This window comes from Chelonia mydas, chromosome 6 (assembly GCF_015237465.2).
Source record: "Chelonia mydas isolate rCheMyd1 chromosome 6, rCheMyd1.pri.v2, whole genome shotgun sequence".
Classification (NCBI taxonomy): Eukaryota; Metazoa; Chordata; order Testudines; family Cheloniidae; genus Chelonia; species Chelonia mydas.
The window spans coordinates 87,068,946-87,094,885 of record NC_051246.2 but is presented as its reverse complement, the minus strand read 5'-3'; the positions used below and the strand labels follow the sequence as shown (position 1 = coordinate 87,094,885).

Genomic DNA, 25,940 nt, shown 5'->3' with positions numbered 1-25,940 from the left:
TCTCCCTGTCCCCTGACTGCCCCCAGACCCCCGCCCCTGACTGCCCGCTGCCGTCCCATCCAACCCCTCCTCTCATTCCTGCCTGCCCTCCTGGGACCCTTGCCCCATCCAACCACCCCTTTTACCTGCCCCTGACTGCCCCCATTCAACTCCCCTGTTCCCCACCCTCTGACCGCCCAACCCCATCCACACCCCCACCCCCTGACCACCACCCCAAACTCCCCTGCTCTCTATTCAACAGCCCCTGCTCCCTGACCACACTGCCTGGAGCACTGGTGGCATGGCTGCACCAGAACAGGCAGCCGCGCCGCCCAGCTGGAGCCAGCCACGCCACGAGGCAGCACAGAGCACCAGGTCAAGCAGGGCTCTGCAGCTGCGCTGCCCCAGGAGCTTGCAGCCCCGCCACCTAGAGCATTGTGCCGGCAGTGAGCTGAGCCTGCGGGGAGGGGGAATAGTAGGGGAGGGGCCAGGGACTAGCCTCCCCAGCCAGGAGCTCAGGGGCCGGGCAGGAGAGTCCCGCGGGGCCCACCTCTGTTCTATAAGGAAATTATTCGAACATCTGTAAGTGTAGCATTTTACGTCAAACAATAAGAGTCAGAGAATGTTCTATTTCTAGTCAAATAAAGTTTTTTATATAAAGAGATTATTCCATTGTTTACACAAAGAACAGCAATTTTTCATAAGGGTTATTTATTTATTTAGTGTGTGCATAGTCATCTAGCCAAGCTATGGCATCTTCAGTGGCATTGTTGGATCATATTAAAGAAGTTCTGTATTAAAATCACAAATGAGTTTGATTCCCCATAGTTTAAATTCCAGGGTATTACTAATTAAGAGGTCTCTTGGTTTTTGGTACTGTTTCTCTCCCTCTTTGTGTGAAACTTGCAAGCTGCTAATTGTGTTCTCAAATTCACTACATTCTAAGACAGAGTCTGTTCTCAAAGCAATTCTTTGTAATAACAACTACTCACACAGAGAGAGACTCAAAGCAATACTCTGTAACAACAGAAACAGCACCCAGAGACTCCCCGCCCTTTTGTTGTATTCATCTCGCTTTGTTAACAATTGTGATTAAAATAGAGATAGAGGATGTATGTGGATGGATGCTTGGTGTGGATAACAACTGAATGATCGGGGAGGAGCCAGCCTAAGAATCCAGTGTCCATCGGCTGAAGAAGGCATCAAGTGGAAATAACCAGAGGACCCCCGGAGGGCAGACTGGAATCCATCCAACAGCCTCAAGGATGGGAGAACCAAAGAACAAGATAACATCTGGCAGCACGGAGCCGTCAGGAATGTGCTATCTGCTGATTGATTCAGCAACAGCACGATGAAGCAATTCCCACAGACTGGCATAGGAAGAAATTCCTATAAAAATGGACTCTAGAAGTGAGAACTTTGGGGTCTGATTCTGCAAACCAACTTCCAGGAGCATCAGATGAGCGTCTGACAAGGCCCTGCTCCCTCCTCATGTCCGGGCCACCTGCAGAACCTGTGTGTGTGTGTTTGTATGAATGAATCTGTGAATAAATATGAGATTGAATGGAATGTTATAGCTATAACTAACTGCTTACTATGATCCTGCTGGTTTTTATTTTATTGGTATAACAGCGTGATGCAGTTCTAGGCCACTGCTGAACCTCGTCATCAGGCATTCATCGACAATGTGCGTCATCGTCTGTGTTGCACCACAGCTGCACAAAGGGCTGTCACGAAGGCCCCAGCGATACTGGTTAGCTGCACAGAGATCTTGCTCTGGTCCGGAACCTGCTCAACAGGGACCATTGGCGACAGGGCAGATCAAAACCAGACGGGCAAATTGTGGAGTCAGCGACGAGGGACTGGTTGGGGATTATAGCAGATATCCATTCCTCTCACCAGAGTGTTTCCGCCCTAACATCCTGGCGTGGCAGATGAGACTGTAGTGGGCGACGTGACGGCAAACGTGTAGCTGATGGTTTAAAAAGGGTTATTGACTTTGTTCATTTAGAGAAAGATTTTAACAGTGATCAAGTCATGTTGTTAAGGAGGCAGAGCCACTTGTAACACGGAGGCCTGGATTTTTGCATTTTGTGCCTCATGTGTACATGTTCACTTTATCCATAGCAGCATGAATGCTGGTTTCATGGTACTGTGCCAGAGAACTTCCCAAAACATGAGTATACAATTAAATCCTGTTCCTGGAATTTTCTTTGCAATAGCCACAATACACATTTGTTGAAGAAAAACTGGTGAAAAGAGAAGGCTGTTAGTGCCTAATACATAGGAGAAACTGCTCCAAAACATTCCTATACAGCTGCCCACTCCACTGATCTGCTGACCAAATGAGGGTATAAGCTGTCTGGGGGCTACTTAAAGTTATTCATGTAAATTTCCTAAATGTCAAAATATGTTAGGAATGACAATGCAATTATTTTAGTCATTTCCTCAACTTTTGCTGTTTTATCCATCCCGTTCTAGAGAGAAATTCCCCCTCATCCACACATTGCACTCATTTCCCAAGACATCTACCAAATGCTGGAAGGGAATTACATATATTAGGTAATCAGAAAAAGGGAGCAACCTTGTATCACTGCTTCGGCGTTTAATCACATGAATACTTAAGGGTAAACTGCGGTCTTCTTTGGCAATAGTACAGTATCCAGTAGTAAAATATTTAGTTGCTAAATATAAATATAAAGTCTTACAAAAATCTCAGATAGGAAAAACACATTCTATTAACATTTAAATAACGACTGAGGATGCACAAAGGTGATCATTTATAGTAACTTGAATCCTATTCTTTTTCTTGCATACAGCAATGTCTCACACTATTATTTACAGAGCACCTAAAGTGTGCCAGACAAAATAAAAGACATGGTCTGAAGAGCTGAAAATCTGAATACAGTAATATCAGACAGATTGGGGAGGGGAGGGTTATAAATTATTCCAGAGGGAATTCTATGCCAAAAAATTAAAAATTCTGTAAAGAAAAAATAAAAATGCTGAGCACAATATTTTAAAATTCAGCAAAATTCTGTATATTTTATTTGTCAATAAATAAACGTGGAGGCTTCAGCATGGCAGTGGGGAGCATGGGCCACTGGCCGCACAAAGATGGGAGATCACCCTGCAGTGCTCCGCCTGGGACAGACTCCAAGGTGATGCTGCACATGACCCTGACATAGCGCAAGGGCTGGGCCTGCCCCAGAAATACCCTGGGGCCCTGGGGAAATGTACCCAAAAATGACATTTTATGTTTAGTGGATAGAAAAGAAATGGAAAGGCAGAGAAGTCAACTGGGTGCATTATGATTCACGTTGTGGTTTCTAGACTGAATTCCTTAATGACGCTCTCATTAAAATGTCTTGCTGCCAAATGCCATTTGCTTTTGACTTCAGAACTTTGTGCATTAATAATTACTCACCTTGGAAGTTATTTGCATAAAATACTGTTCTCATGCCACTGCCACAGACAGCAAACAAGATGAGAGATAGAGAAAGCACCTTGTGAATTAATTCATAGAGCAGACCACTTAAATGCACAGTTAAGAACCATGGGATATCTGGCCAGAAATCCTTCCCAGAACATGAGCTAGTACAATTCCATTGTGGATTCAACTATTTGGGTCCACCTGAGCTAGGTTAGCCCAGACTAACTCTACAATGAAAGCACACCCCTAGCGTTTCCTGTTCTATATAGTGGACTCTGCCCCTGACTTTGCCATCAGGTATAAAAGTATCAATTTACAGATTAAGAGTAAGAACAAAACCAGAAATCAGGAAGAATATTTTTAAAGCTTCCTAAAAAGTCAGAGGCTGAGAACAGGGAAAAAACTAAAAGAGGAATATTTATTTTCCATTTTGCAGGGCTTTTCTTCTCTTTTTTTGTATGTGTGCGCGCATGCTCAGAATATTAGCTTCGACTTCTCCTGTCTGGTAGGGTGCTATGCTGCCAGTAAGCTACTGAAGCCCCATGAAAGCATCCCCTAATGCACTGCAGGAGTAATTAACTCAATATTTTACCTAGCAAACTTACTGACTCAAACTCTTTTGAAAGCAGAAATTCTAGGTAGGTCTACACTTACAGCACTGCAGCTGCGTCACTGTAGAGCTTCTATAAAGACACTACCTACAACAACTGGAAGCGGCAAAGAGTCCTGTGGCACCTTATAGACTAACAGATGTATTGGAACATAAGCTTTCATGGGTGAATACCCACTTCATCAGATGCATGTAGTGGACATTTCCAGAGGCAGGTATAAATATGCAAGCAAGAATCAGGCTAGGGATAACGAGGTTAGTTCAATGAGGGAGGATGAGGCCCTCTTCTGAGGCCACTTTCCTCAGATCCCACTGAGGAAATACACTAAGAAACTGCACCATCTACTCAGGACACTCCCTACACTAACACAGGAACAAATCAGCATATCCTTATAGCCCCGACCAGGGCTATTCTATCTACTACCCAAGATCCACAAACCCTGAAATCCTGGACCCCCCCATCATCTCGGGCATTGGCACTCTCACTGAAGGACTGTCCGGATATGTGGATTCTCTACTCAGACCCTACACCACCAGCACTCCCAGCTATCTCCGTGACACCACTGATTTCCTGAGAAAACTACAATGCATTGGTGATCTTCCAGAAAACACCATCCTAGCTACCATGGATGTAGAGGCTCTCTACACAAACATCCCACACACAGATGGAATACAAGCTGTCAGGAACAGCATCCCTGATGATGCCACAGCACAACTGGTTGCTGAGCTCTGTGACTTTATCCTGACGCACAATTATTTCAAATTTGGTGACAATATATACCTCCAGACCAGTGGCACCACTATGCGCACCTGCATGGCTCCACAATATGCCAACATTTTTATGGCTGACCTGGAACAACACTTCCTCAGCTCTCGTCCACTCACACCCGTTCTCTACCTGCACTACACTGATGACATCTTCATCATCTGGACCCATGGGAAGGAAACTCTGGAAGAATTCCACCACCATTTCAACAGCTTCCACCCCACCATCAACCTCAGCCTGGACCAATCTACACGGGAGGTCCACTTCCTAGACACCACGTGCAAATAAGTGACGGTCACGTTACCACCACCCTATACCGAAAACCCACCGACTGCTATGCCTACCTTCATGACTCCAGCTTCTATCCCGGACACACCACATGATACATTGCCTACAGCCAACCGCTGAGGTACAACCGCATTTGCTCCAACCCCTCAGACAGAGACCAACACCTACACCAAGCATTCTCAAAACTACGATACCCGCACAAGGAAATAAGGAAACAGATCAACAGAGCCAGACGTGTACCCAGAAGCCTCCTGCTGTGAGACAAGCATAAGAAAGAAACCAACAGAATTCCTCTGGCCATCACATACAGTCCTCAGCTAAAACCTCTCCAACATATCATCAGTGATCTACAACCCATCCTGGACAACGATCCCTCACTTTCACACACCTTGGGAGGCAGGCCAGTCCTCACCCACAGACAACCCGCCAACCTGAACCATATTCTCACCAGCAACGACACACCACACCATAGTAACTCTAACTCAGGAACCAATCCATGCAACAAACCTCGATGCCAACTCTGCCCACATATCTACACCAGCGACACCATCACAGGACCTAACCAGATCAGCCACACCATCACCGGTTTATTCACCTGCATGTTCACCAATGTAATATACACCATCATGTGCCAGCAATGCCCCTCTGCTATGTACATCGGCCAGACTGGACAGTCCCTTTGTAAAAGGATAAATGGACACACATCAGATATTAGGAATGGCAATATACAAAAACCTGTAGGAGAAAACTTCAATCTCCCTGGACACCTAATAGCAGATTTAAAGGTAGCCATCCTGCAGCAAAAAAACTTCAGGACCAGACTTCAAAGAGAAACTGCTGAGCTTCAGTTCATTTGCAAATTTGACACCATCAGCTCAGGATTAAACAAAGACTGTGAATGGCTAGCCAACTACAGAAGCAGTTTCTCCTCCCTCGGTGTTCACACGTCAACTGCTAGAAGAGGGCCTCATCCTCCCTGACTGAACTAACCTCATTATCCCTAGCCTGATTCTTGCTTGCAGATTTATACCTGCATCTGGAAATTTCCACTACATGCATCTGACGAAGTGGGCATTCACCCATGAAAGCTTATGCTCCAATACGTCTGTTAGTCTATAAGGTACCACAGGACTCTTTGCCACTTTACAGATCCAGACTAACACGGCTACCCCTCTGATACTTAACAACGGGAAGGCTTCTCCCGCTGGCATAGGTACTCCACCTCCCAGAGAGTCAGTAGCTATGTCAACAGGAGAAGCCTCCTGTAAAAATAGTGTTGTCTACACCGGGAGTTAGATCAGTATAACTGCATTGCTCAGGGATGTGGATTTTCAACACCCCAGAGTGATGCAGTTATACCAGCTTCCGTTGCTAATGTAGACCAAGCATGAGTAACAGCAGCAGCCTATGATTAACTACAGTGGTTCAGATGATTAACCTAGTACTCTGGCTAAATGATCCCTTCCCTCAACAAGACTGGGGTGAACCCAAGCAACTGTCCCCTTGAGTAGAAGGAAGTAACATTCACATTGTCCCAAAATATGGATACTTGGGATCCACTGTCCATCCAGAAAGTCTCATTCAATTACATCATGTAATGGGAGACAGCTAAAAGTGACAAGTATTTAAAGTGCTTATATACCAATGCTAGAAGTCTAAATAATAGGATGGGCAAACTAGAGTGCCTTGTATTAAATGAGGATATTGATATAATAGGCATCACAGAAACTTGGTGGAATGAGGATAATTAATGGGACACAGTAATACCAGGATACAAAATACATCAGAAGGACAGAACAGGTCGTGCTGGTGGGGGAGTGGCACTATATGTGAAAGAAAGCATACAATCAAATGAAGTAAAAATCTTAAATGAATCAAACTGTACCGTAGAATCTCTATGAATAGTAATTCCATTGTTGAATAATAATATAGCAGTAGGAATATATTACTGACCACCTGACCAGGATGGTGACAGTGACTGTAAAATGCTCAGGGAGATTAGAGAGGCTATTAAAAATTTAAAAAAAACTCAATAATAATGGGGGATTTCAACTATCCCTATATTGACTGGGTGCATATCACCTCAGGAAGGGATGCAGAGATAAAGTTTCTTGACACCTTAAATGACTGCTTCTTGGAGCAGCTAGTCCTGGAACCCACCAGAGGAGAGGCAATTCTTCATGTAGTGCTAAGTGGAGCACAGGATCAGGTCCAAGAGGTGAATATAGTTGGACCGTTTGGTAATAGTGACCATAATATAATTAAATTTAACATCCCTGCAGCAGGGAAAACATCACAGCGGTCCAACACTGTAACATTTAATTTCAGAAAGGGGAACTACACAAAAATGAGGAGGTTAGTTAAACAGAAATTAAAACGTACAGCACCAAAAGTAAAATCCCTGCAAGCTGCATGGAAACTTTTTAAAGACACCAAAACAGAGGCTCAACTTAAATGTATACCCCAAATTAAAAAACAGTCAGAGAACCAAAAAAGAGCCACCATGCCTAAAAAACAAAGTAAAAGAAGCAGTGAGAGGCAAAAAAGCATCCTTTCAAAAGTGGAAGTTAAATCCTAGTGAGGAAAACAGAAAGGTGCATAAACTCTGGCAAATGAAGTGTAAAAATATAATTAGGAAGGCCAAAAAAGAATTTGAAGAACAGCTAGCCAAAGACTCAAAAAGTAATAGCAAAAAAAACTTTTAAGTACATCAGAAGCAGGAAGCCTGATAAACAACCAGTGGGGCCACTGGATGATCAAAATGTTAAAGGAGCACTCAAGGACAATAAGGCCATTGCAGAGAAACTAAATGAATTCTTTGCATCAGTCTTCATGGTTGAGGATGTGAGGGAGATTCCCAAACCTGAGCCATTCTTTTTAGGTAACAAATCTGAGGAACTGTCCCAGATTGAGGTGTCATTAGAGGTTTTGGAACAAATTGATAAACTAAACAGTAATAAGTCACCAGGACCAGATGGTATTCACCCAAGAGTTCTGAAGGAACTCAAATGTGAAATTGCAGGACTATTAACTGTCATCTGTAACCTATCATTTAAATCAGCATCTGTACCAAAAGACATAGTGGATATAGTGTATTTAGATTTTCAGAAAGCCTTTGACAAAGTCCCTCACCAAAGGCTATTAAGCAAAGTAAGCAGTCTTGGGATAATAGGGAAGGTTATCTCATGGATTGGTAACTGGTTAAAAGATAGGAAACAAAGGGTAGGAATAAATAGTCAGTTTTCAGAATAGAGAGAGGTAAATAGTGCTGCCCCCAGGGGTCTGTACTGGGTCCAGTCCTATTCAACATATTCAGAAATTATCCGGAAAAAGGGGTAAACAGTCAGGTGGCAAAATTTGCAGATGATACAAAACTACTCAAGATAGTTAACTCCCAGGCAGATTGCGAAGAGCTACAAAAGGATCTCTCAAAACTGGGTGACGGGGCAACAAAACTACAGATGAAATTCAATGTTGACAAATGCAAAGTAATGCACATTGGAAAACATAATCGCAGCTATACATATAAAATGATAGGGTCTAAATTAACTGTTACCACTCAAGAAAGAGATCTTGGAGTAGTTGTGGATAGTTCGCTGAAAACATCCACTCAGTGTGTAGCGGGAGTCAAAAAAGTGAACGGAATGTTGGGAATCATTAAGAAAGGGATAGATAATAAAACAGAAAATATCATATTGCCTCTATATAAATCCATGGTATGCCCACATCTTGAATACTACATGCAGATGTGGTGCCCCATCTCAAAAAAGATAGATTAGAACTGGAAAAGGTTCAGAAAAGGGCAACAAAAATGATTAAGGGTATGGAACAGCTTCCGTATGAAGAGAGATGAATAAAACTGGGACTTTTCAGCCTGGAAAAAAAGATGACTAAGGGGGTATATGATAGACTCAGGTCTATAAAATCAAGACTGTTGTGGAGAAAGTAAATAAGAAAGTGTTATTTATTCCTTCTCATAACATAAGAACTAGGGGTCACCAAATGAAATTTAATAGGCAGTAGGTTTAAAACAAACAAAAGGAAGTATTTTTCCATACAACGCACAGTCAACCTGTGGAACTCCTTGCCAGAGGATGTTGTGAAGACCAAGACCACAACAGGGTTCAAAAAAGAACAAGTTAAATTCATGGAGGATAGGTCCATCAGTGGCTATTAGCCAGGATGGGCAGGTATAGTGTCCGTAGCCTCTGTTTGCCAGAAGATGGGAATTGGCAACAGGGGATGGATCACTTGATGAATACCTATTCTGTTCATTCCCTCTGGGGCACCTGGCATTGTCTACTGTCGGAAGTCAGGATACTGGGCTAGATGGACCTTTGGTCTGACCCAGTATGACTGTTCTTATTGGAAACGGAAGCCCTAGAACCACAGACAGGGAAGCATTCAAGTGGAAAGCTGGCCCCTCCATACTGCCTTGCTGGACCTCCCTGGCATCCTGACCCCTGAAGTCCCTCTCTGGCTACACAGCATGTCATAAATATAAACGGAAGGGTAAACCCCTTTGAAATTCCTCCTGGCCAGGGGAAAACTCCTCTCACCTGTAAAGGGTTAAGAAGCTAAAGGTAACCTCGCTGGCACCTGACCAAAATGACCAATGAGGAGACAAGATACTTTCAAAAGCTGGGAGGAGGGAGAGAAACAAAGGGTCTCAGTCTGTCTTTATGCTGGCTTTGCTGGGGACAGAACAGGAATGGAGTCTTAGAACTTTTAGTAAGTAATCTAGCTAGGTATGCGTTAGATTATGATTTCTTTAAATGGCTGAGAAAAGAATTGTGCTGAATAGAATAACTATTTCTGTCTGTGTATCTTTTTTGTAACTTAAGGTTTTGCCTAGAGGGATTCTCTATATTTTGCATCTAATTACCCTGTAAGATATCTACCATCCTGATTTTACAGAGGGGATTTCTTTACTTCTATTTACTCCTATTTCTATTAAAAGTCTTCTTGTAAGAAAACTGAATGCTTTTTTCATTGTTCTCAGATCCAAGGGTTTGGGTCTGTGGTCACCTATGCAAATTGGTGAGGCTTTTTATCCAACATTTCCCAGGAAAGGGGAGGGGTGCAAGTGTTGGGAGGATTGTTCATTGTTCTTAAGATCCAAGGGTCTGGGTCTGTAGTCACCTAGGCAATTGGTGAGGCTTTTTACCAAACCTTGTCCAGGAAGTGGGGTGCAAGGTTTTGGGAAGTATTTGGGGGGAAAGACGTTTCCAAACAGCTCTTCACCAGTAACCAGTATTTGTTTGGTGGTAGTAGCGACCAATCCAAGGACAAAGGGTGGAATATTTTGTACCTTGGGGAAGTTTTGACCTAAGCTGGTAAAGATAAGCTTAGGAGGCCCCACCTACCTCCCAAAGAACCCTCCAGACACCTTATCATCCCACCACCCCATTCTCCAGCAACCCACCTCGCACCAGTGACCCGTCAGCTGGACGATGTTTTAAATGTAACGAGCTGGGGCATGTAAAGGTCAACTGCCCCAAGAACCCCAACAGATTACAGTTCATTGCACCGGAATCACACCAGAGGTCCGCAGGCCCAGATACCTCCCAGATACCCTTGGAGCGGAGGGAAACTGTGAGTGTGGGCGGGAAGAAGGTCACTGCATGGAGGGACACCGGAGCACAAGTGTCAGCTATCCATGCTTCCTTAGTGGACCCCAATTTAATCAACCCAGAGATCCAAGTGACGATTCAACCCTTCAAGTCCAACTCTTTCAATTTGCCTACAGCCAAGTTGCCTGTCCAGTACAAGGGCTGGTCAGGAATGTGGACTTTTGCAGTCTATGATGATTATCCCATCCCCATGCTGTTGGGGGAAGACTTGGCCAATCATGTGAAGCAGGCCAAGAGGGTGGGAACGGTCACCCGCAGCCAGGCTAAACAAGCCATGAGGCCTAGCTCTGTTCCGGAAACTTCTATCAGGACCCGGTCAGAGGTGATGGACCCGGACCCCAGGCCAATGTCTGCAACAGCAGTAGTGGATCCAGTCCCAGAGACCCAGACGGAACCAATCCCAGAACCGGAACCAGCCGAACAACCAACACCAGACCCACTGCCAGCACTGAATCCAGTACTTGCAACCTCAACACCAGAGGGCCCCACCGAACCTGAACTGGCAGCAGCCCATAACCCTACACAAGAGGCTCAGCCGGAGCCTGAATCCCAACATAGTGCACCAGCGGAGAGCGGTTCACAATCAACGGAAACAGCCCCATCCCCTACACCGCTTCCAGAGGGACCAAGCCTAGGTCCACAATCCCATGAGGAACTGATGTCTCCAACATCAAGGGAACAGTTCCAAACCGAACAGGAAGCAGATGAAAGCCTCCAGAGAGCTTGGACGGTGGCACAGAGCAACCCACTGCCTCTCAGCTCTTCTAATCGATCCAGGTTTGTTGTAGAAAGAGGACTTTTATACAAGGAAACTCTTTCTGGTGGACACCAGGAAGACTGGCATCCTCAGTGACAGTTGGTAGTTCCAACTAAATACCGGGAAAAGCTCTTGAGCTTAGCCCATGATCACCCTAGTGGCCATGCTGGGGTGAACAGGACTAAAGACCGTTTGGGGGGGTCATTCAACTGGGAGGGAATGGGCAGGATGTTTCTACCTATGTCCGGTCTTGTGAGGTATGCCAAAGAGTGGGGAAACCCCAAGACCAGGTCAAAGCCCCTCTCCAGCCACTCCCCATCATTGAAGTTCCATTTCAGCGAGTAGCTGTGGATATTCTGGGTCCTTTTCCGAAAAAGACACCCAGAGGAAAGCAGTACATACTGACTTTCATGGATTTTGCCACCCGATGGCCGGAAGCAGTAGCTCTAAGCAACACCAGTGCTAAAAGTGTGTGCCAGGCACTAGCAGACATTTTTGCCAGGGTAGGTTGGCCCTCCGACATCCTCACAGATGCAGGGACTAATTTCCTGGCAGGAACTATGGAAAACCTTTGGGAAGCTCATGGGGTAAATCACTTGGTTGCCACTCCTTACCACCATCAAACAAATGGCATGGTGGAGAAGTTTAATGGAACTTTGGGGGCCATGATACGTAAATTCGTAAATGAGCACTCCAATGATTGGGACCTAGTGTTGCAGCAGTTGCTCTTTGCCCACAGAGCTGTACCACACCCCAGTTTAGGGTTTTCCCCATTTGAACTTGTATATGGCCGTGAGGTTAAGGGGCCATTGCAGTTGGTGAAGCAGCAATGGGAGGGATTTACACCTTCTCCAGGAACTAACATTCTGGACTTTGTAACCAACCTACAAAACACCCTCCGAACCTCCTTAGCCCTTGCTGAAGAAAACTTACAGGATGCTCAAAAAGAGTAAAAAGCCTGGTATGATAAACATGCCAGAGAGCGTTCCTTCAAAGCAGGGGACCAGGTCATGGTCTTAAAGGCGCTCCAGGCCCATAAAACGGAAGCATCATGGGAAGGGCCATTCATGGTCCAGGAGCGCCTGGGAGCTGTTATTTATCTCATAGCATTCCCCACCTCCAACCGAAAGCCTACGGTGTACCATATTAATTCTCTAAAGCCCTTTTATTCCAGAGAATTAAAGGTTTGTCAGTTTACAGCCCAGGGAGGAGACGACGCTGAGTGGCCCGAAGGTGTCTACTACGAAGGGAAATGTGCTGGTGGTGTGGAAGAGGTGAACCTCTCCATGACCCTTGGGCGCATGCAGCGACAGCAGATCAAGGAGCTGTGCACTAGGTAGGCGCACACGTTCTCAGCCACCCCAGGACTGACTGAACGGGCATACCACGCCATTGACACAGGTAATGCTCGCCCAATTAGAGTCCAACCTTAGCGGGTGTCTCCTCAAGCTAAAACTGCTACAGAACGGGATATCCAGGATATGTTACAGATGGGTGTAATCCGCCCCTCTGGAAGTCCATGGGCATCTCCAGTGGTTCTAGTTCCAAACTCAGATGGGGAAATACGTTTTTGCATGGACTACCGTAAGCTAAATGCTGTAACTCGCCCAGACAACTATCCAATGCCACGCACAGATGAACTATTAGAGAAACTGGGACGGGCCCAGTTCATCTCTACCTTGGACTTAACCAAGGGGTACTGGCAGGTACCGCTAGATGAATCTGCCAAGGAAAGGTCAGCCTTCACCACACATCTCGGGCTGTATGAATTTCGGGCTGCGAAATGCACCCGCCACCTTCCAAAGACTTGTAGATGGTCTCCTAGCGGGATTAGGAGAATATGCAGTCGCCTACCTTGACGATGTGGCCATATTTTCGGATTCCTGGGCAGACCACCTGGAACATCTACAAAAAGTCCTTGAGCGCATAAGGGAGGCAGGACTAACTGTTAAGGCTAAGAAGTGTCAAATAGGCCTAAACAGAGTGATTTACCTTGGACACCAGGTGGGTCAAGGAACTATCAGCCCCCTACAGGCCAAAGTGGATGCTATCCAAAAGTGGCCTGTCCCAAAGTCAAAGAAACAAGTTCAATCCTTCTTAGGCTTGGCCAGTTATTACAGACGATTTGTACCGCAATACAGCCAAATTGCCGCCCCACTGACAGACCTAACCAAAAAGAAACAGCCAAATGCTGTTCAGTGGACTGAAAAGTGTCAGAAGGCCTTTAACAAGCTTAAAGCGACACTCATGTCTGACCCTGTACTAAGGGCCCCAGACTTTGACAAACCGTTCCTAGTAACCACAGGTGCGTCCGAGCGTGGTGTGGGAGCAGTTTTAATGCAGAAAGGACCTGATCAAGAATTCCACCCTGTAGTGTTTCTCAGCAAAAAACTGTCTGAGAGGGAAAGCAACTGGTCAGTCACTGAAAAAGAATGTTACGCCATTGTCTACGCTCTGGAAAAGCTACGCCCATATGTTTGGGGACGGCGTTTCCACCTGCAAACCGACCGTGCTGCACTGAAGTGGCTTCACACCGTCAAAGAAACTAACAAAAAACTTCTTCAGTGGAGTTTAGCTCTCCAAGATTTTGATTTCGACATCCAACACATCTCAGGAGCTTCTAACAAAGTGGCTGATGCACTCTTCCATGAAAGTTTCCCAGAATCAACTGGTTAAAATCGTCCTTGAGATGTAGAAAATACTGTTAGTCTTTATGTACTTGGTAGTATATTTAGAGATGCATGTGTCTTATTAACTCTGTTTTTCCTAGAGCTCCAGGAAGAAATCCCAGCCAGTGTTTCACCCTAGCTGAGATTTGGGGGGCGTGTCATAAATATAAAGGGAAGGGTAAACCCCTCTGAAATTCCTCCTGGCCAGAGGAAAAACTCCTCTCACCTGTAAAGGGTTAAGAAGCTAAAGGTAACCTCGCTGGCACCTGACCAAAATGACCAATGAGGAGACAAGATACTTTCAAAAACTGGGAGGAAGGAGAGAAACAAAGGGTCTCAGTCTGTCTTTATGCTGGCTTTGCTGGGGACAGAACAGGAATGGAGTCTTAGAACTTTTAGTAAGTAATCTAGCTAGGTATGCGTTAGATTATGATTTCTTTAAATGGCTGAGAAAAGAATTGTGCTGAATAGAATAACTATTTCTGTCTGTGTATCTTTTTTGTAACTTAAGGTTTTGCCTAGAGGGATTCTCTATATTTTGCATCTAATTACCCTGTAAGGTATCTACCATCCTGATTTTACAGAGGGGATTTCTTTACTTCTATTTACTCCTATTTCTATTAAAAGTCTTCTTGTAAGAAAACTGAATGCTTTTTTCATTGTTCTCAGATCCAAGGGTTTGGGTCTGTGGTCACCTATGCAAATTGGTGAGGCTTTTTATCCAACATTTCCCAGGAAAGGGGAGGGGTGCAAGTGTTGGGAGGATTGTTCATTGTTCTTAAGATCCAAGGGTCTGGGTCTGTAGTCACCTAGGCAATTGGTGAGGCTTTTTACCAAATCTTATCCAGGAAGTGGGGTGCAAGGTTTTGGGAAGTATCTGGGGGGAAAGACGTTTCCAAACAGCACTTCCCCAGTAACCAGTATTTGTTTGGTGGTGGTAGCGGCCAATCCAAGGACAAAGGGTGGAATATTTTGTACCTTGGGGAAGTTTTGACCTAAGCTGGTAAAGATAAGCTTAGGAGGTTTTTCATGCAGGTCCCCACATCTGTACCCTAGCGTTCAGAGTGGGGAAGGAACCTTGACACAGCAGCAGCTGCAGAGGGAACCAAGAGGGAGTCAATGCTGCTTAAAGTATTAACAACTCCCAATCAAATGTCTGAGTCAAAGCTAGTGGGCTCAGCAGTAATGACCAGTCCCCCTAATCCACTTCTTCCAGCTCCTAGAAAGCATTTAGAGCCCTGACTATGCGAAGTTCCACCAGAGGACATTCAGTGGAGTTCAGGAAGAATGCTAATGAACCAACACTGTCCCCTCTCTTCCCTCCCCATCTGTCTCATACCCAAGACCGATCCACTGGAACTGGATCCCTATGCTTGAGGAAGTGGAAGATACAGTCCTGAACTCTGTATTTAAAATAAAAAATAAAAAATAAAATAAAATAAAAAAAAAAACGTGCAGCAGTAGCACATGGGACTTTTCCAGGATAATCAACACTTCCTTCACTGCGTGTTCCCAAGTAAACAACTTGTAAACTTCCTGTTTTACTTTCTTAACTGGGAAAGTACCCCCCATTCATGGGCTAGTAACTCCACCAACATCCTCATTGTCTTAAGCAGTCTTACAAAACCTCCCTGCCTCAACAGCTTTTATCTCTAAATATGAAACAATAGTAGTTATCTGCAGCACTCACAACGATATTTGAAAAGCATTCACAAAAATTGTGTTTATTATAAATAGCATGCAGCCTTACTTCCTTCAATATCTAGCCCATTTTATAACTCAGCTTTACTTTCAAAACCTTGAGAGCTTTAAATGTAACTTTAGAAGTAGTGCCAGTAGCTGAACTTTTTTTCAAAATTTTAAACAAATATTTGCCTGATAAAGAATCTAAACAGCTAAGAGCTCTCTATAATAGATATCACTAAAGCAAGATTACAATCACACTGAAGGGAAAGAATGATCTGAGCTCTCACTGTAATACCAGAGCTCAAAAGCTGGTACAGCCCCCTAGTGGGGATGTCTTTTATGTCGACAGAAGGCATTTGTCAGTGTAGGAACACCTCCATTAGCACGGGCGGTGCATAATGAAGGCTGGGGGAGGCTACGCTGCCAGGTGGGAAAGGGAAAACAGGGGCGGGATTGGGGCCCCCGGAAAAATCTCCCTCCACCACAGCACAGAGCTTTTCTGGTCTCGGGGCCACAGCGGGGCGGGGTGGGGGTGGCAGAGGGGGAAGAGGAGCGAGCGGGGGGTGCAGCAGGGCCTCAAGGGGGGAGGGAGAGGTGAAATGGAGGTGGAATGGGGACGGGGGCTGCGGTGGAAGGGACAAAACGAAAGAGGGGCTCTGGGCTAAGAGCTTCAGCCAGGGTCATGAGCTCCACTGTGGCCCCAACCGAGCCCTCAGCTCCCTCTCTCCCCAGTGGGAGGGGGCTGAGAGCAGCGGGGGGCACCACCAGAGGAGGCAGGGCTGTGGGAAGCTTCACCCGCCACTCATGTCCATTAGCTATGCTGATAGAATTTGTTAGTCTCTAAGGTACCACAAGGACTCTCATTTGTTTTGCTGATACAGACTATCAGGGCTACCACTCTGAAACTAGACATTTTGTCAGCATAGCTATGTTGGTCAGCGGTGCGTTTTATCACGCCCGAGTGACATAACTACACCAAAGTGTAGATCAGGCCTGAGATTGTGAGAATCTTCAGCAAGTGAAAGAAAGTTCTTGTATAGGATATAGATTTAAACTGCAACCAAGTTCCTGTCTACACAGGGAAACTGACCAGCAGGGGTTCTCTTCTCTAGTACTATACATTACAATAATTATCTTCTCCTGTCTGATTTGCATTAACATATTCAGTATTCAAACTCAAAAGATTTCCCTAACATGTGCTACAAAAACATTGCTGATCACTTGCAAGAGAGGGTAAGTAATAAAACAAGGCATTGACTGCGTTATGCTCAGCTTAAGTGTACTGAAAAGTGAAACTCCTTATGAATAATTAACCCGCACTTACAGTTTGAGACTGGTTCCTTTTGTTAGAAACATTGGCAACATTGAGTCCATCTATCACAATATCATACGGAGGATGATTTTCTACAAAGTTTTGAAATTCTTCAAGTTCCTAGAAAGAGGAGAAAAGAAAAAAAAAATTAAATTAACAGGATTTTTTTAAGCTTTTTTTAAAAAAAAAAAGACCAAAAAACCCTAAACCTCTCACTTCACTATCATCTGCTGCCTTTGATATCTTTAATAAAATATTTGCTGCAACACCTTCAAGGGATGGTAACATTGTACTAGATGCTTTCAATTACATTTTTCTTTGCTTACAATTGAACAAACTCCACAGCTTCTACGCCTCTTAAACTCACAGTATAAACTGAACATTTTTGACAAAAATAGGTAGGTCAGTCAAGATCTGACAGAAGCTTCAAAACTAGGTACAGCTTTTTTATTTCATTTAAAAAGAAAATAGGAGACTTGCATTCCATTCCCAGCTATGCCATTGACTAGCTGTGTAACCATGAGCAAGATACGTTGCGTCTCTGCGCTTCGGTTTCCCCATCAGCAAAATGGGAATAATGCTATTTAGCTTCTTTAGTAAACAGCTTTGAGATCTCTGAATGGAAAGCATTAAATAACAGATTCTTGTTGATATATTTGCTTACTACTCTGGTTGTAAGGCATACACAAAGCTTTTAAAGCAGGTAAAATAGAGAACTTTGCTATGTCAAAAATGTCACCCAATGGCTGATCAGAGAGCATCTCTCCAACTCTCCTAGCCAAAGGGAAATCATAGTTGAATCAGACCTGTCTAGAAGAGCTCTGTGTAAGCTCAGAAGGTTTTCTCTCACCAACAGAAGATTGTCCAATAAAAGATATTACCTCATCCACCTTGTCTCTCACTAGTATCCTGTGGGACCAACATGGCTACAACAACATTGCACACAGGGATTGGTAGCATTTAACAGAGGAGGAATTCTGTCGTGAATAACATAGATTACTAAAGCCCTCACACACCTCTCGCCTCACAAGTCCTAGAATTTGCATTCCTGCACAGGTTAGCAAGCCATAGGACATGGCAGTTACATAGATTAGGGGAGGCTTTGTACTAAATAGGGCTTTTTGAAACTATGGGAATGGCACAGCATTGTCTTTGTGCAGGGGTTCTCAAACTGGAGGTTGGGATCCCTCAGGGGGTTGCGAGGTTATTACATGGGGGGTCGCGAGCTGTCAGCCTCCACCCCAAACTCCGCTTTGCCTCCAGCATTTATAATGATGTTAAATATATTAAAAAAGTGTTTTTAATGTATGGGGGGGGTCGCCCTCAGAGGCTTGCTGTGTGAAAGGGGTCACCAGTGCAAAAGTCTGAGAACCCCTGTCTTTGTGGAATGCTTTGTAATTTTACCAGATTCATGCACTAGATCAGTGGTTCTCAAACTTTTGTATTGGTGACCCCTTTCACACAGCAAGCCTCTGAGGGCAACCCCCCTGATAAATTAACACACACATTTTTATATATTTAACACCATTATAAATGCAGGAGGCAAAGCGGGGTTTGGGGTGGAGGCTGACAGCTCACGACCCCCAATTTGAGAACCCCTGTATTAGATCATGCAGCATCTGCAAGTAACACTGTCTACCACCCTAGGTTGGATAAGATGCTGTCAGTGTGAAATCTAATCAGTTTTTTAAAAGGAGCTTCAGATTACATGTGACCTGGAGTCCCCAGTGACGTTATTTGGGGTTTTACAATCACCCATTTTGGGTTTTGTGGGGTGATTTTAAGTTTTTCTCTCTCCCGTTGTGCTTTGTGAAAAATCCACACAAATAACTGAGGAAACTGACTGATTAGACAGGAAAACAGACACAGAAATGACTACACTCAAAAAGGTGTCAAATAGAGAACGAAAACCACAAAAATAAAGAAAAAATATTTTTCCTCTCATTGCTTTCAGTTACAATAATCTCAGCTGTAACCTGTAACAACAGCAAGTAAAACAATTGCAGACAAAAATGTGGCTTGGAAGTTGACAATGTCACCTTCACCAACAAATGCAGTGTGCTAGATTCAGCTTTCTTTTCTGCTGATGTGGAAAAAGAGAAACTCAGTTGAAGTCAGTGGATTTACACATATTTTAGCAGAGTTTCTGAATTAGTGTTTAATGGAAAGCTTTTTGTAATGTAATCACTAGAAAACCTTCAGCAGATAGAGGCTTCTACGTGTATTCAGTTCCTGGTATGTCATGCACTATTCTGAAATATATTTCAGATTAGTCACTGATAAACCTGAGCAATATATTGAAAACATCAGCATCATCAGAGTACATTTTAAACCTTCGGAAGAGTAATTACCTGACAACAGACATGCAGGGAAATCCCTCGGATTGTAGAACATGAAAATATGTACTGCAGTTTACTACAGTTTAAGGTGTGTCTCCGAGATGAACCCAATCAACTTGCGTGTCATCAATCTCCTCTAATTACCTCCTGCATATCTCTAGCACAAAAGGAAAGTAGAACTAGCCACACAAGTATACTTTGTTTCTTAGGGCTTGGCTACACTTACATTTTATAGCGCTCTAATTTGCTGGCTCAGGGGTGTGAAAAATCACACACACACACACACACACACACACACACACACACCCCCGAGTGCAGCAAGTCAGAGCGCTTTAAAGCGCCAGTGTAAACAGGCTCCGAGCGCTGGGAGCCGCGCTCCCAGTGCTCGGAGCTAATCCCCTTGTGGAGGTGGATTACCAGGAGCACGACCACACTTGCACTTCAAAGCACTGCCGTGGGAGCGCTCCCCCAACAGCGCTTTGAAGTTTCCAGTGTAGCCATGCCCTCAGGAAACTGCTATGTGACTGTTACTAAGAACATGCCTATGCAACTATTCTGCGTAGCATCCCCTGCAGTACACCCAAGAAACCATTTTCATGACATTAATGGTATTATTAATAGTTCTTGGGAGAAGTTACTGGGACATTTTAGAAGTTTTTTGGACATTTTATAAGGTGCCAATCCTTCTCCCACTGAACTCAAAGGGAATTTTGCCACTGACTTCAACTGCAGCAGGACATCTCTTTTTAAGTGTAGCTTAATGCTGTACTTAAAAACAGAATCCCAGAGATAGCAGATAAAGATACACAGATATATTTTATTGAAGACACTGAGGCGTCCCTTCTCAAATTGTCCTTCAGACAGTAATGGGTCTGCTGTCTGGACAATACATTTAAGCTGAAGGATTCATCATTCTTACACCATGATCACTCATTAAATTATTCAGCTTCTGAGGTGGTAAAGGCCAATGAGAAGGTATTGGGTGCCATGTCAATAGAGATTAACAGGGTTTCCCTGTGGGGAGAGGAGATGTTAGTTTTCTTGACAATGCTGCAAGACCCTGCTCAAGAAACTAACTCCTGACATTAACAATCTTAACAACTGACCACTTTCCAATCTCCCTTTTTTGGGAAAGGTAATAGAGCAGGTTGCAGCCAGAAAACTATGAGAGTTTTGGGATTCCTCAAATTTGCATGAGCTCTATCAGATACAGGCTTGGGCATGAGACAAAAATTGTGCTGGTGGCACTAGTTGATTATTTCCTCCCAGAAACTGAAAATGAAGAAGTGTTCAGGTTGATTATTTTACATCTATTAGCAGCCTTTTACACTATGGGCCAGAAGTTGATGTGTATGGAAAAAGCTTCGTCCTAAGAGGCGTCACTGGAGGATTGGTTATTAGGGAGACATGGACTGCAATGTGCTCCATATGCTGATGAAACCCAGCTCTTTGTTTCTATCCAGTCTGATCCAGATGGTGCAGTGGAACAAATTACCTAGTGCCTACACAAACTTGGTTAGTTCTCATTTTGAATAAGACTGATATGATGTTGGTGGGTTGGGGGAAGCAGTCAGAAGAGCTATTGAAGTGCCACTGTCAGAGGTAGTATGACCACCACTTGTACCATTGGTGTATATTCTAAGTATTTTATTACAACCTGGGCTGCTCCTGGATGCCAAAGCACTTTTTTCCATCTGTGCCTAGTTACACTCCAATCTAGACTTTGCCATAATGAATCTCATCTCTGACCTTGACAAAAGATACAATGTTCTCTACACAGTGCTGCCCTTTAAAGTAACCGAATCACAGAAATGTAGGAATGGAAGGGACCTTGAGAGGTTATCAAGTCCAGCTTCCTGCACTGAGGAACTACCAAGTAAACCTAGACCATCCCTCACAGATGTCTGTCCAACTTGTTCTTAAAAGCCTCCAGGAACAGGGATTCCAAATCCCCTTGGAAGCCTATTCTAGAGCTTATCTAGCCTCATAGTTAGAAAGCTTTTCCTAATATCTAACCTAAGTCTCTCTCTTGCTGCAGATTAAGCTCCATTACTTCTTGTCCTACCATCAGTAGACATGGAGAATAATTGATCACCATCCTATACATAACAGCACTTAGCATATCTGAGGACTTATCAGGCCCCTCCTCAATCTTTTTTCCTCAAGACTAAATATACCCAGTACTTTTTTAGCCTTTCCTCATAGGTCAGCTTTTCTAAACCTTTTATCATTTTTGTTATTCTCCTCTGGACTCTCTTGAATTTGTCCACATCTTTCCTAAAGTATGGGCCCAGAACTGGACACAGTAGGCCGAGGCTTCACCAGTGCTGAGTAGAACAGGACAATTACCTCCCAGATGTTACAGACACTCAAGTTAATACAACAGCATCACATAGTTGGTTCGTATTCAATTTATGATCCACCATAATCCCAAGTTCCTTTTCAGCAGTACAACCACTCTGCCAGTTATTCCCCATTTTGTAGTTGTATATTTGATTTTTCCTTCCTAAGTGAAGTACTCTGCACTTATCTTTACTGAATTTCATCTTGGTGAATTCAGACCAATTCTCCAACTTGTCAAGGTCCTTAATCCTGCTCTCCAAAGGGCTTACAACCCCTTTCAACTTGGTATCATCTGCAAATTTTAAAGCATACTCTCCACTCCAATATCCAAATCATTAACAAAAATATTGAATAGAACCGGATCCAGGAATGACCATGTGGGATACCACTGGATATGCCCTCACAGTTTGACAGTGAACCATTGATAACTACTCTTTGAGTATAATCTTTCAACCATGTCATAGAAAATACATCAAGACCACATTTCCATAGTTTGCTTATGAGAATCTTGTATGAAATTGTATCAAAAACCTTACTAAAAATCAAGATATATCATGTCTTCTGCTTCCTCCTATTCACTAGGCCAGTAACCCTGTCAAAGAAGGAAATTAGGTTGGTTTGGCATGATTTTTTCTTGACAAATCAACACTGGCTATTTCTTATAATTGTATTATCCTCTAGGTGCTTATAAATTGATTAAGCTTGATTGGTCCAGTATCTTTCCATCACATGAAAACTAACGTTACTATGTAAATATGCAGGCCAGCTTCTTAAGTGGAGTTACCCATTGGAAGCACATTACACAAAAGGTTCAGTGTCTGAACTAGGTTCCAATAGGTTTAAGGGTGGAATTAAGAAAGTACTAGCATTAACCTATAAAGTTCTAAATTGTTTCGTAACTGGATGATAATCAGGAGGATGTGATTTTTAAGGGTCCAACCTCTCACAACCTGCTAGAGCTAGAAGTGCTTTGTCAGATGTGACAGGGTCAGGCCAGATGGCTACAGGAGAGTGATTTTTTCCCCCCCTCTAAGAGTAGTATGGTTTTTATTACATCATGTTCATACTGAAAAGATTAAGTTGTAAGATTGGGAGTGGTCATTGTGTTTAGATAAAAAGGCTTATTTACAAAGATATTTACTTTACAGTTTTACATAAGACATGATTCTTCATAACATACAAGGTATCAAATCACAGACCTAGGTCTAGAAGGCAGATATATTAGCCCCAGGTTAAGTAGGTCCCTTTTCCCTGGGTAAGATAACAGGGAAGGTTCCAGAACAATCAGGAACTTTCTGGAAACAATTAAGGCAGACAGGCTGATTAGAACACCTGCAGCCAATCAAGAAGCTGCCAGAATCAATTAAGACAGGCAGGCTAATCAGGGCACCTGGGTTTAAAAAGGATCTCACTTCAGTTTGTGGCCTGCGTGCGAGGAGCTGGGAGCAATAGGCGCAAGAAGCTGAGAGTGAGAAGGTGGACTACTGGAAGATTGAGAAGTACAAGCATTATCAGACACCAAGAGGAAGGTCCTGTGGTGTGAATAAAGAAGGTGTTGGAAGGAGGCCATGGGGAAGTCGCCCAGGGAGTTGTAGCTGTCACACAGCTGTTACAGGAGCCACTGTAGACAGCTGTAATCCACAGGGCCCTGGGCTGGAACCTGGAGTAGAGGGCGGGCCTGGGTTCCCTTCATTCCCCTAACTCCCTACTTGATACCAGAGGAGTTGAACTGGACTGTGGATTTCACCAGAGGGGAAGGTCTCTGGCCTGTTCCCCAATCCACTATGTGGATTAGCAGAGACTGCGGGGATTGTTCTTCTTCCTTAGCCTCATCACTGGCCAGCATGGGGAAACTGAGTGAATGGCAGATTTGAGCCACGAAAGTGGCCAAACTGAGGGCTGCCATGAACCTCTGAGGCAAGCAAATTTGCCAATAAGCGCAGGACCCACCAAGGCAGAGGAGGAACTTTGTCACACAGAGCTTTCACAAACAAGCTTCCTGAAAAGTTTTTCAAGCTCTGGTTATTGACCAATAATTGGAAAGAAGATAGTATGAACCACGATTTTGATCATAAAAACACACTAAGCCATTACAGAGCACATTACACTCATTTAGCTAAAAAAATCCTGCAGGGCCATACAGAGCTATCACTACAGCTTCAAATTCAGTCAATAATTTCCTACTTATGACAACTACTACTAATAATAGGGTTTCAAGTGTTAATTGTATAACAACTCAAATGACAGATAAGCATCACTGCTTACTCAAGAGTGTTAACATTTCTAATATGAACTACAAGGTGAACTGGACTGTACAGCACACACACCAGCACCACTGAAGTCAATCATCTTTCGTATAAACTTTATTCCAGTATGTTTCATAGCTTAAATAAATAGGATTACAGAGAAATAATAGAAAAGGAATATATCAAAAGATATAGATAAGAAAAAAAACAGCAGTAACAATACTTGGCCCTGATACAGTTCTTTTCTACCACAGATCTCGGAGTACTTTATAAAGATGAGTAGGTGTCATTATGCCCATCAGGCAGGTGGGAAAAACTGAGACACAGAAAGATAAGTGGACTTCTGCAAGATCACAAAAACTTAACAGCAGAATCAGAAACAAAACCGAGTTTTCCTGACTTCCAGGCCTGCATCCTATTCTCTGAACTTGTCTGAGTTTCATAATAAGACAGTAAATCACGGAGGTGGTGTGATACAGGATGGCAGTTCAATATGTCTTGACAATTAAAAAAGGAGGGAGTATTTGCACCAGTAATACCAAGATTGGGAGAAGGTCAGAGAAGAGCAGTAGTGGATGAGCAAAAGGTACAAACAGCAAAGGGGAATAAAGAAAGAGAGAAAAGGGGAATAAAGCAGATTTGAGTTACTCCAGAGTGTATTTTACAAGCAAGGGCTATTTTCACTATACCAACACTTGTACTCAATATTTAAAGCCAAGTAGACTATTTTTTAAACTGAGAATATAGTCTCTAATTCTTTCTCCACAATGATGTATGCACTGTCCCTAAAGACTCAGTTCAATACGGTATAGATGCTTTGTAAATAGTCCTAAAGTGGCATGTTACTTTGGGGATTAGGGGGAAGCTATAGAAGCTCATTATAAATGCAGGGAAGATGACAAATGCTTTCACAGTGAACTCTAGATTGAAGTCAGTACCAAGTAAGAAGTGCTTTACTTTAAGCAGGGATAAGTCATGCCAACTGCAGAGCACTCTAGTGCAAAACAAATAGACTAAAAATAAACCCAACAATCTTTCCATTTCCTCCCTTGCCTATCAATCCTCTCACCCATCGCTAGCAACTAGGGACACAAAGATCCTCTGGTTCCTTAGGGGGTGACAGTTTTAGGGAGAACCAGGCAAAGAACCACATACAGGGACTAGGTGGCCCAAACCTCCCCCAAAAAGAGGAAAATTCTGGAAATTCAGCGTGGCCTGATTTCCTCCCCTCTCCACAACGGAGGAAGCAGATGGGACAGCTATGCAGCCTAAACTTCCAAATGAGAAATAGTAGTGGACTAACACACCCAAGAATGGGCACAAAAAGTTGTACAAGTGCACACACAGACATGTATGACATGAATGTTGTGTTCGAGGGATATTGAGATTTTAAGTGTCTGGATTTTGACCAGGGCCTACTCAGCCTACAGTAATGAAAAGATGATCAACCTGCAATTCTCTGTGGTATTCCCCCTGTTAGCCAATTGTAAGACAACTGGCAGGCCTTCACCACTACAGAAAATTCAATAGAACAGATTTTCAACTAGCAGTCAACAGATGAAGATAATACAGAAACAACAATAGTTCCCAATGCAGATTACAGTACTGGTATCGGGGCTAGTTCAAGAAAATCCGGGGCCTAGCACACTATTCAATTAGGTCCCCCACTGCCAGGGAGTAGTTCAATGTGTGACCTGCTCTCCCTCTCCTACATACTCCAAATGGATCTGCAGCCAGCTGGGTGGGTAATGGAAATAGGGAATATGGCCCTAACTGCTGTGCATTCATGGTGAACAAGTGGAAGAAGGTTACCAACTAAACCAAACTCGAAGCTGAACCGTGATAATAGAATCATAAGGTTAGAAAGTGTCACAAGGGT

General features: G+C 43.7%; 1 protein-coding gene across 5 annotated transcripts in view; it reads right to left on the bottom strand.

Annotated features, from left to right (window-relative positions):
* PRORP (protein only RNase P catalytic subunit) overlaps positions 1–25,940 on the bottom strand; it is a 99,412-nt gene that overhangs the window by 58,430 nt on the left and 15,042 nt on the right. For all 5 annotated transcript variants that reach the window (XM_037900597.2, XM_007065255.4, XM_043548205.1 and 2 more), the window contains one exon: positions 17,146–17,253. In XM_037900597.2, coding sequence (XP_037756525.1) covers positions 17,146–17,253 — 108 coding nt within the window. The remainder of the gene's footprint in view (positions 1–17,145; positions 17,254–25,940) is intronic.